This window comes from Acipenser ruthenus, chromosome 15 (genome assembly GCF_902713425.1).
Source record: "Acipenser ruthenus chromosome 15, fAciRut3.2 maternal haplotype, whole genome shotgun sequence".
Classification (NCBI taxonomy): Eukaryota; Metazoa; Chordata; class Actinopteri; order Acipenseriformes; family Acipenseridae; genus Acipenser; species Acipenser ruthenus.
Genome location: NC_081203.1, coordinates 35,522,406 through 35,534,277, shown reverse-complemented (window position 1 = coordinate 35,534,277; position 11,872 = coordinate 35,522,406). Strand labels below are relative to the sequence as shown.

The window sequence follows — 11,872 nt, the reverse complement described above, 5'->3', positions numbered from 1 at the left end:
GAAAATAACATCAGAGAAAGACCTGCCTTCACAACCACGTGATTACCCTAGCAACGAAGAGCGTTGCACTGCTACCATGGCAACATAAACAGAAGACCGTGTTACTCCTTAGCTAGCCTAATATCCCGGTCGCAGTGAACTTTCGTCATCAGAAAATAGACACCCATTTTGATGGAAAATATTCAGAAATTATACCATTATTAAGTTAAAAAAAATGCATTATAACAGATTGATCGATTTTCTGTATCACGTAATAAATCAAAATGGTTTAAGTATATTTTATTACCTATGTTTATATGATGTAAATTAGCTGCGACCATCCGGCGGCGGATGAATATGCGTAAATTGAAACAGAAGGGAAGTTTAAACTGTCAAGTGAAAAAAAACAAACTAGAAAGTAAACTGTCAGCAGCGATGAGTTCGGGTTCAAAACTGGAAGATTTAAATTTAACCTCAGATGAAATAGACCGCTTCAGCAAAGCGTTCAAAGATGAGAAATTCAGAGAGCTGCTGCGCGAATACGCTGAAGAAATCTCCAATCCGGAGAATAAAAATAAATACGAAGAAGAAATTACCATGATGGAGCAGGAGAGAGGCATGGGTGTGAAATTCATTCACCCTCAGCCGGGCCACGCACTGAAAACCAGTGTTAACGGGGCTCAGAAATGCTTCGTTAACATCTGCAGCAACGACCTGCTGAGCAAGCCGGTCTGTAAACCGGGGAAGGCGGGCGACGGCAAAGCAGGGCAGCTGTGGTCTCTGCCATACAGTCTGGCGCCAGGGAGAGAAGACATGGGCGCCCGGGCGGAGAGGCACATGGTTTATGATGTAGTTTTTCACCCGGATACTCTTTACATGGCTGGGAGAAACGACAGGTTTAAGAAAATGGTCGATGAGACGGCCATCGAGGCGATCCAGAAGCAATTTAATGTGAAACTGGACAAGAAAAACACCAAGACCTTGAAAACAAAGTACAAAGGCGCCCCCCACCCCACTGTCATTCGCAAACCGCTGTCCGGTGCGAAAGAAGCGGAGCCGTCAACTGAGCCGAATGACGAGGGCGCTTTGCAATTCCCTTACCCCTATGACAGTAACACACACCGTGCTGCCGGCAACGGAGCGGAGGAGAGCCGAAATGAAGCCGGGAACGTGAAGGGCGAAATTAAATCAGACTCGGACGAGCAAAACAAACCCACCACCCCAACTCATGCGATCAAATACAGGACTTTCGTTGACTTTCAAGATTACCGATACTCCCGAGACTCTGCGCCCAGCACCAGACCCATAGAGTTGGTCATTACCATTGACTTGCCTTTGCTTAAATGTGCTGGGGACGCAGACCTGGATGTGACCGAGAACCGCTTCTTATTGCAGTCCCAGAAACCGGCTTACAGACTGGACTTCCCACTGCCTTATCCTGTTAATGAAAACCAAGGGACAGCTACATTCATCAAAGCCAGGAAGCAGCTGGTTGTCACGTTACCTGTCCTGCCGGCGGTCCCCGAAGCCAGCAGTCAGGCGGTCTGTGAAGTGCAAAGTGAACCCGGCGGTACCGTGGAGGAGGATCTGAGCGACAGCAACGGCACAGCGGGATGCCGAAGCTGTGACACAATCCCAGCCTGTGATTCCCAGGTGCACGACAATCTCAGAACAACTGCAAATAAAAACACAAGCGAGCTTCCTGCCTTTCCGACAGGCGGCGTAGCCCGAGGGGAGGAAGGGGTACGTAGCGAGGACTCTATGGAAGGAAGCGGTTCAGACGGAGAAAAAACTCTGCCATATGAAAGTGATGAAGCACAACCCATTCCCCCCGTTAAGAAAAGCGAAGTGGCAGCGGGCACGGCTCATTACTGCGACGCACTGCCAAATCATTTGCAGACTCGAGTTAAAGCCGAAGCTTCTGAGAAGAGTTTGGAAGACTGCCCGTCTGAAAGCGAGCCTCGGTGCCCTACTTTCCATTTGAGTCAAGATAATACGTCTGTTACTCTGTTCATAGATATTAAAGGCATTGTCCGCGAGAGCTTCAATAGCGTGCTTACAGCTACAGCGTATAAAGTTTCATTTGGAACCAGCGAGCTGGAGAAGGCCTCCTATTCACTGGTTCTCCAGTTCCCCCCTGCATGCCATTTACAAAGCAGTCACAGTGCTGCGGCTGTGTGTGAGCACAGCGCTCCCGTGTCTGTGGTGTTGTCCAAGTCCCCACAAAGCGTTGGCTTGTGGCAAACCTTTCGCTTTGGCATAACAGAAAGGGACCTGCAGGTGAGCATACAAATATTAATATAACCAATACTACTAATAACAAAGCTGAATGCAAATCCGGACAGGAAACGGTGTTCAGATGTGTCACAGTAAAAATGACTGGTCACATTGTGCCCTGCCTAGTCACTATTATTAATTATGTTAGTCACCTATCAAGACCAAAATGAGCTCATATAATTAAAACCAATAGCTCTCTCAAAATATGACTTTTAAACCAGAAAACAATTGAAAACAGTTCATTAAACTCCACCCCCCTTTCTTTGGCCAAATAATTACAATTTCTACAAATGATGCTGGCAATGCAGGGTGAAGTCCCAGACCCAGGAAAGCCAATACTACAGTTATTGAACGCCTGTCAGGCTGCTACAATATCCCCTGTCATTGTGAAGAGTGTCTGTAGCACTGGAGACCCTAAACTAGTGCATTCCCGTATTCTCACAGCGGCCAGTGATGAAACCCTCTAGAATGCAGTGACGAGGTTACTGATCCTCTTGAAATGGCATGTGATGCAGCTCAGAAGTGATAGCGGTTCATGCCATTCCTCTTGGGAGAATGCACTGACTGGTTCATGCTTCTGCTTCCACCCAGTAAAGCCCCTTCAGCAGCTGTCATTAAATTACCACTTTGCTTACCTAGAGTCATTGCTGTAAAGTGATGTGCAAAACCCATCTGTGTAAGAGGTCGGCAAAGACTTTTCTGAAACCTTGAAAGGTCTGCTGGCAAATGGAATCTGTAATAATTAGCCAACAGTTCCTGTGGTGAAAGCACTTTTCATTCCTTGTAAAAATCTATCTTAGTCCTGCATGCTAGTTTCATAAAACACGCACGCACACACACACACACACTGACGCACGCACACACACACACACTGACGCACGCACGCACACACACACACACAATGAAAGCTGGTAGTTTCAGGATAGATGTGCTGTGTAATAGTTGTTTTATGCAGTGTGGTAGACAGGTGCCAGTGTATTGGATTAACACTGTTTCAATACTTAATGGCTTTCTGGCTTAGCCCACTGTAACTGATATTGTTATGTAAATTAAAACCCAGAGTTACCAAGACAGCATTAACAGCAGCTGCTGTGATACACAATACTGACATGCTTCAAGTTACAATGAGAAATTGTGGAAACATCGCTGATCTTCAAGTTTTTTCAATCAGTAGTAAGTTTTGGTGTTCTGTATGTTTTATCTTTTCTGGGCTCAGGTTTTTTTTTGTGTTGCTTTGAAAAGTTAGTTCCCCTGGTAGTTAATTAAGCCTTTCCTTTCTTTGTCAGCACGCTCTGGCCCCTCAGAGTGAGTGGAGCTGTCTGAAGCGATGTCCTCTGCTCTGACAGCCTTTCAGTCAAATCACAATTAGAAGTTGTGAGAGCTCTTGCAAGCAGTCCACCATGGCAGTGTTTGAGGACTGTGAGCTGGCTCCTACTGCATCTCCAAGCCCTTCTTGGTGTTAGGAGCTTTTAGGAAAGAAAGGAAGGGTGTAAATTAACCTTCAGGGCATTGGGCCCAGTTTAGTTTCAGTTTGATTTTTTTTTTTTTATGTTGAAGTTGTGCATGCTGATTTTTTTTTTTGTGTGTGTGTTGTATTTTATTAAATCTTGCATGTGCCTTTTCTATTTAAGGAGCGTTCTTTTAACAATATGGAAACTACAAATGCACTGAAACCACCTGTGGACACTCAGACAAGTCTATACAGCCACGCTGCAAGTGAAGTGTTCCCAAAAGACAACCTTGAAACCCAGGTAACGCTACAGTATACACACACTGGATAGGCTACACATTTTCTATTCAAAACTTAAATACAAGCATTATAGCTTTTGGTCTGTATTTATAAATCACATGTGATGCATTACAATCCTGTTTTTATCCATTGTGTCGCCCAGATTAATCATTTTAATAACTTCTCTTTCAGCAAGAGCCTGGCATCTGCTTCCAATCTCAGAACAAGTATAACGTAATACTTGATGAAACACCAAAAGCTGCGTCTGTGGTCATGTCTAATCCCAGCGGCAATGTGAATGACGAGGGATCTTCCTCTGGTGCACTCACCCAAGAGACGGGGCAGGAGGGCCACACACACGTAGCAGAGGGACTTGCCAACTCTGATACTGCAGTCACGCCAGGGTCTCAAATGGCCAATGGAAAGGGTCCAGTGTTAACTAACAGCTCTGCAACAGCTGACCCACCTGCAGTGCCAAACACCATGGATGGAGCAACACCAAGGGAGCCAGTATCTGTAAGCAACAACTCCCCTCCCCATGACGCTGCATTAGACGCCGGCACAGCTAATACAGCACAGAAAGTGGTCCGGTTAGAGGAGAGGGTGACGCTGGGAGACGGGAGTGAGCTGGACGAGGATGACCTGCCCGCGGAGCAGAAGGAGGGGTCAGTGGACTGCGTGTCTGCCCCGCCAGTCATTGAGGAAACTAACAAAGATGGAAGTGTAACGATTATAAGCAATCACACCACCTGCTCTGCATTCTCTTTTCAAAATAACCTTTTATTTGAACTGGACTAAGCGTGAAAAAAAAAAAAAAAAATCTTAGTAGTGACAAACATCTTATATAATGGGAAAAGACTGCGTAGAATACGAAGTCTGAATTCACCGGCGAGCCTTACCCTGTAATTGTTCTTAGTGTTGACTTACAATAATAATATTAATGATAATAAAAAGTGAATGAAAAGGAAGCTCCCATTGTGTAGATGTTCTCTAAACAGCATTGTGTAAATCTGGTCCTATCTAGTTAATCATCCGTATCAGAAGGGCTTCAGAATTTACCCTGTACTCTTTATTGTGAGGAGCAGGCCTCGTAGCTCCTGGTAAAGTGTTTGCTTCTTACCATCCTTCAAGGCTGAAAGCTTGTGCATAATTTAGAATCATGTTGTATTTTCCAGTACATGTCACGCTACATTCACAGTCATTTTCCACAGGTTTCTATAGTGCAAAGCTGACTTGTTTTGCTTGGTGTTTTTTCCTTACCCCATTTCACCACACACACACACACACACACACACACACACTGCTGTCATTGCATGTATTTTAAACGTGTTGAAGTCCCTGGGTTAGGTCACAGCTCCCTGTCTCCCAGGTTTCACCCAGTCTTCAGCTGCAGCTTCCCTGTGATGCGACATTCAAGACACATGGCCCTTTATTTTCCCCTATGGGAAATATCGCAGCTTAATTGGCCCCACTATAGCGAATGTATGACATTGGCAATTAGCCCACAGTGGAAAACTGGGCCCATGGGGTGCACAACGAGACCAAAATGTTTAAATAAATTGCTAGTTTACTCAAGCTGTTGAAATACAACCACACTTAACACCTCCATTAGCACAGCTCAGAGTACTGCAGTACAGCATCAGTGTTGCATCACCCTATAGAATTAACTAACTTTGCTTCTGAAGTCGAATGAAACCTGCTGAATAATGTTAAGTTACCATACTGAATTACATACCAGCGCTTTGTAGTTTTCCATATACTTATCAAAAAACTGATGAAAAATGTAACATTTCGAAATCTAACATGATATACTACTGTACTGCTATTACGCCTGCCAGCAGACGTCTGTTAAGCTGCATTTTTTATAAACGTTTTAATCTATAGATATTATAATAGAAACAATGGACACATTCATACCACGCCCGTGGATCTAGGGTCTCTTCGGGTTCCATGGAATCGTACACAGCATTTACATGAAAAGATGTTAAATGCAAATACATTAATATTGCTTATGCTTTTGTTTACTATAACTTGAACTGCGTGTGTACTGTTGTTTGTTTAGGGTGCTATACTTTCTCAGGTCTGTAAACGGCTGTTGGATCTCAGAAGAGGAGTGCTCTTCAAGGTTTTAAACTGCCCTCTTAGTACAGTTTATTTGTTGTATTTTATAGTTTAATTCACAGATTGTTCCAGAAACAATGCTGTGCATCAGAACAAATTGAACGGGTTCTTCCTGGTATTTCAGGGATGGCAATAAGACTCCTATTGCATAGCACTTTCCCCCATTCCAAGTTTTAACATGATCCTGATTAGCCACGGTGTGTAACAATCTCAGGTGTGTCTGATTAAACTCATAGTATAATGGAAATGGATCACGCTGCTATGCAATGGGAGTCTTGTTTCCAAGCCTGTAATTAATAATTTCCTGTGTTATAGGTCACTTGACCGGCTTGCAGATAGACAAGGAAGTAGCAGCACCTTTATCTAGTTATTTAGTGGAAAGAAGAAATAAAATTAGATTTGCGGTTAGCACTTCTTGAAAAAAGACCCGGGGTTGTGAACACAAGTTACCTCACCAAATCTCAACACATTCTGGGCTGGCCAGTCAATTCAGAAAGATCTCCATTACCCCAAAACACCCCAGAAAATATACAATAATAAAATAAGATCATTTGGTACCTTAAAGACAGCTGAAAGACAGCAGTCCCTACAGTTATTTAATGAACAGGTTTGTTGTATCAGTAATAGGTAATTCCGCTGTATTTGTCTGACTGCATTATCATTTTAAATAGAATGTTGTTTTAAATTGCACACCATGGAATGACCCTGCTGCTGAATGATACAGACATGAGCTCCCCATTTATAAGCCTGGGTATGCTGGACTCAAGCTCGCTTTCCAAACAACTTAAGATCAGCCTTTGGATTCTCGCTTCAGAAAGCTAGGAGGAGCACTTATAAAGGGGGGCTAGTACTACAAAAGCCTGTACAGCATGCCTGTAATAATAATAAAACCACAACACTCCTGTCAATTTCCACAAGATTTTTTTTTTACTTGGTTATTAAAAGACACATTGTACTTTATTTGCTTCACTTCCATAAAACATTAAGTATGGAAACAGTCTGTAAAGAAAAAAAAAAAAGCAATTCAAAAAGGCTTTTTGTCGGAAGTTCCTGGAAAGGAATGTCACTGCAGCCTGCGGTAGCTTTTGCAAAGTTCATGGTCTCGGATGTCTCCCCAGCCACCGTTCTTCACGTGTGGAGAAACTGCAGCTACAGGCAGCCTCTTGGTTATGAGGATGGTCTCGGGGAACAGCTGGTTGCCGTTGCTCTGCAGGATGCTCATGATTTTGGTCTTCTGGGTTTGGGGCATGCAGGTTTCCTTGTGGTGCATCCCGCAGTCTCCAGCGTGGAAGATCCTCGGGGCTTCACTGACCATGACCTTCCAGAACCTCTGCAGGCAGGTGACGGTGACGTACTGCAGGGACCAGTCCCAGTTATAGTCATCGTAGCTGCAGAACGTGTCGGTGCACTGCATCAGCTTCTGGTAAGTCTCTCTGCTCAGCGCCATGCCCATGTTGTGCTCCGTCGACTTCCACGCTTTCACCTCCACTTTGTCAGCCTTGTTGGAGAAGCCGGCGTGGGTGTAAGTGCCCAGCGAGAAAACGTCGCAGTCGTGGCACTGCTCATTCTTGAGGCTCCACATCTTCTTGAGGAGGTGGTAGAAGTCTGGCGACAGGTAGTGGTCCTCTTCAATGAGCAAAACCAACCCGCTGTGGTCTTTCAAGGCTTTCACCCGTTCCCAGACGAAATGCAGCTTCCACCACCAGTGGTGTTTAGTTTGAGAGAACTTTGCTTCTCGGTAGTGGCCGAACGAATCTGGGAAGCCTGCGTTGATGCAGCCCAGTTTTAAGGCATCTTTCTTGAGGATGTCTCTCGGGCAGTCTTTAGGGTCGTTTCCGGGAAACTCTTGAGGGTACAACTGAATGCTAAAAGGGAAGAATATTTGAAGGACTTGGCAAAAATCGACGGTGGCAACAACTTGATTAATCTCCGGGGACCAGTAGTCGTGGCTGAATATTAGCAGCACGTTTTCAATGCCCTTGGCTTTCCTAAGAGAGTCTACTAGCAGTCTCAGGTACTCGGGTCGGTTGTGGACTTGGACCACCACGACCAGGTCATCTTTCGGACGGCTCGTAATCTTCTCCGCATTCTTGATGGTCTGGTCAAAGTTCAGCTGGTAAACGATCCCCCGATAAACTAAGGTCATGTTGTCCACCTCGGGTTTCTGCACCTTGTCCAGTAACGTCTCGTTCCATGCTTTTCTGTTGACAGACGTGCTTTGTCCCCGGTTACCTCTCCCCGCCTCAGTGTCTCTGGTGAACACCTCACCTTTCCTTTGCCTCCCACTGCTCCAGAAGGCAAAGCCACAGGCTACAACTATCAGAGTTAATATAAAAACCTTACGCTTGTAAATTCGGAATCTCATGGCAGGCAGTGACCGAGCCAAGAAAACGTAAAAAAAAAAAGAGAAGAGAAAGAAAGGCAGAGGAGGACCCAAGCCCAGGGTGAGCTGTGCTCTACTCAGAGGAGGACCCAAGCCCAGGGTGAGCTGTGCTCTACTCAGAGGAGGACCCAAGCCCAGGGTGAGCTGTGCTCTACTCAGAAGAGGACCCAAGCCCAGGGTGAGCTGTGCTCTACTCAGAGGAGGAAGACACCGTTTACAACATGGGGTAAGAAATCAAACATAAAAGCGAGGGATCTTATCCTTGCTTTTTCTTCACTTTTGACTCTTGAAATCTGACAAACATTGATCCCCTCAGTAGGCTGTTGATGCAAAACATATCCAGCTGGCCATGGTCTGTTTCCAGTTTCAATTAGGCAGCAATTTACAGAGTCCAAGCTTGCAAAAATAACCCAGTCCCAGACGATTTCTGAAAAACAAAGCACATAGATACGAATCATTCTTCACACGTAAAGGTTTGGGCTGTGTCGTCCCACCCCCTCCCAGCAGTGTGGCAGAATGTGAATTGACATTCCATGCATTTATCAACATGCAGCCATACAAAGTGAAGCTAACAAGAAGCCATGTCAAGTGGAAAAGTACAAACTGGCTAACCTGTGTCTTCTACCATTAGTCTTACCTCTGCCACAACTCCTACTGTCTTATTGTAAGTGACTCTGCATGTAATGCACAGTTCACAGCATACCTTTGTAAAGCACTTTGTGATGGTGGTCCACGATGAAAGGCGCTATATAAAAATAAAAGAATAAAGTAATCGAGTCATGGGTCCGAGCAGCTGCTAATGACAGACTCCGCTCAGCCAAGTAGGGAGTGTTTACCTTGACTGTAGAATCGAATGTAGTTCCTAATGCCCTTGCGTACGGCACTCAGAAGCACTCAGATTTCATACAGAGATTGCCCTGCCCTTCAGCACCGGACAGTGAAGGGCTGCTCGTCACATTGAGACACTGTGTACCGTTTCTGACCAGCTTTAGAAGGATGGAGAGTGTTGGGTGTGTTTACAACAGCTTCTGAACGTGAGTTTGGAACAAATAACAATGTAATAGAACCTGGACCAGTGTGGAGGTGAACTCAGCCAGGGGTTCATCAAAATGTACAACAGGCATTGAAGACATGTGCAGACTCCTATACGGAAGCGCCTGCCAACCGAGCAGCCACTACCAGTACACAAGGCAAGCGGATCACATCTCAGTACCCTCGAGTTGCGTAACGGGCAGCCACATTACACGAAGGTGTTTATTTCCTGTCCAAGCATGCACTTACAACAAACTACATTGTCATTCAAAACGTGTGCAATGTGTAAAACCGGGAGAGAAAAACACACACACACACACACACACACACACACACACACACACACACACACACACACACACACACACACACACACACACACACACACGCTACATATTTAGACATGTATATAAAAAGACTAATTTGACAGTACCGGGCCAGCGTCTTCAGCAGCTACTGTATTCACTCGTAACAATGAACAAAGCGCATCAGTGAACCTCTTCCGTTTAAATGTTCTTTCTCCGGATATCAGCATAGTGCAATGCCTCGCTAGTAACGTGACACACATATCTATCTATCTATCTATCTATCTATCTATCTATCTATCTATCTCTCGATCTCTCTATCTATCTCTCGATCTCTCTATCTCTCTTTGCGCTCAACGCACAGCGGGACTTCGGTGACGCATCGGTTCTTGAATAAGGAGTCCGATGTTACGGAGCAGCGCTGCAAACGTAAAGTAAAGCTGTTGTTTTTTTGTATCTTGCCATTTCCTCTAACCGACTGAAGGTTTCCGGTCTTGCAACAAGATAAAACACAGCAGAAATGTGGCAAAAAAAAAAAAAAAAAAAAATACAAAAATGACAAAACTGCAAAAGTGGCGCAACATTTCTAACCAATCCTCCTTTTCCAGTGTTAGACTGACGTGTCGTTCAACGTACAGTAAACCAAACACGGCTGTCATATCAGACTAAAAATAAACTCCAGTAAAAACCGAATTATTTCAATGACATATCCCCTATTTATCTTTGTTATAAAACACACATCTACAGGTATTAAGAACAAACAGCAATGTGCAGAGAACTAAATAAAAACATCTGTGAAAAGCATAATTAACAATTTAATCTTCAAGAAAATTAAGTAAGTAAACTGACAAGAAACCCCCCCGCGTCGTCGTTCATTAACATGCCTGCAGTACACAACACAGGCTGCAATGCAAGCGTGCACTGGAACTGAATCGTTAGCGATCCCACCAGATTAATAACAGTATCACAATGGTTCGCCGCACCCTCTCTCTCGTTTCATAATATTTTCACGTACCTTTACAGCCACCTCGTCTCCGCGGCTGCGATTCGAGTTTCGTTGTGATTAATAAAGCGATGCATTTACACATTCACTTTCCTCCATAGCTGAACTGAACCCAGCCTGCCACCGCTCCCCCACCATGCACCGCGCCGCCGGGGGCTCCGGATAACCGGAGAGTCGAGAGAGCCCGTCTGTGACGTCACAGCACGGCTTCAGCACTGCACGGTGGGGTATGCAGACCTCCAAATTCACTGATTCGACAAGCAGTGCGCTGGGGAGACCGTGAAAAGGGATTTTGATCTTACATGTATGTATTTGTATTTTAAAAATGAATACAAATACCACGTCTAAATGAATTGGTTAATTAGTACATTTGAGAATATTAGAAGAAAAAAACATTTTTTTTTTTTTCTATTAGGGAGGTGCACCACTTCCTCCTCTTAGGTGGATTTCGACTCCAATGTTTCTGTGTGTCTATCAGCACTGTGCTGCTAACATGTAACTCCCATGGTGTGCCGAATGCTGCATTTGCCACTAAAGCCACTGTCCATACCGTATGGAGACAGCACTCACACACTGTCACTGCTTGTGTTCCTTGCGTTCACATTGCAGGAGATTGTACAGGTGTTTCTGTATGTCCAGTACAGCAGCACAGACAGGGGCAGATTCACCCGCGGTCTGTACTACCGATTTATTATGAATGTTACACTCAATAATTCATGTGCAGCGTAAACAAGAATGGCCCGCGGGTAGATCCCGCTGCAGCTCCACTATCAACACAGTTCATGGAACACACACGTCTGCACACAGTTCATGGAGCGCACACATCTGCACACAGTTCATGGAACGCACACGTCTGCACACAGTTCATGGAACGCACACGTCTGCACACAGTTCATGGAACGCACACGTCTGCACACAGTTCATGGAACGCACACGTCTGCACACAGTTCATGGAACGCACACGTCTGCACACAGTTCATGGAACGCACACGTCTGCACACAGTTCATGGAACGCACACGTCTGCACACAGTTCATGGAGCGC

General features: G+C 45.0%; 2 protein-coding genes across 3 annotated transcripts; one reads left to right on the top strand and one right to left on the bottom strand.

The window, feature by feature from the left end:
• Positions 1–363: 363 nt before the first annotated feature.
• On the top strand, positions 364–4,953 carry LOC117422198 (protein kintoun-like). The gene is made up of 3 exons (XM_058988086.1): positions 364–2,259; positions 3,888–4,007; positions 4,178–4,953. The coding sequence occupies exons 1-3, from the start codon at positions 415–417 to the stop codon at positions 4,781–4,783; spliced, it is 2,571 nt and encodes an 856-aa protein (XP_058844069.1). The 5' UTR covers positions 364–414; the 3' UTR covers positions 4,784–4,953.
• Positions 4,954–7,014: 2,061 nt separating this feature from the next.
• On the bottom strand, positions 7,015–11,025 carry LOC117422019 (alpha-1,6-mannosyl-glycoprotein 2-beta-N-acetylglucosaminyltransferase-like). 2 transcript variants are annotated; one of them, XM_034036616.3, is made up of 2 exons: positions 10,842–11,025; positions 7,015–8,916 (listed from the first exon to the last, which is right to left on the bottom strand). In XM_034036616.3, exon 2 carries the CDS (start codon positions 8,469–8,471, stop codon positions 7,170–7,172), a length of 1,302 nt encoding a protein of 433 aa, XP_033892507.3. In that variant the 5' UTR covers positions 8,472–8,916; positions 10,842–11,025; the 3' UTR covers positions 7,015–7,169. The 2 variants fall into 2 exon arrangements, with proteins under 2 accessions (XP_033892507.3, XP_033892508.3); XM_034036617.3 differs by lacking the exon at positions 10,842–11,025 and adding an exon at positions 9,955–10,345.
• Positions 11,026–11,872: the final 847 nt, after the last annotated feature.

Bases quoted from the DNA above. Each gene is read 5' to 3' on its own strand.
- LOC117422198 (XM_058988086.1), top strand. From the start codon at position 415: ATGAGTTCGGGTTCAAAACTGGAAGATTTAAATTTAACCTCAGATGAA. The intron at 2,260-3,887 runs GTGAGCATACAA...TTTCTATTTAAG, and splicing joins TAACAGAAAGGGACCTGCAG to GAGCGTTCTTTTAACAATAT. The intron at 4,008-4,177 runs GTAACGCTACAG...CTTCTCTTTCAG, and splicing joins AAGACAACCTTGAAACCCAG to CAAGAGCCTGGCATCTGCTT.
- LOC117422019 (XM_034036616.3), bottom strand. From the start codon at position 8,471: ATGAGATTCCGAATTTACAAGCGTAAGGTTTTTATATTAACTCTGATA.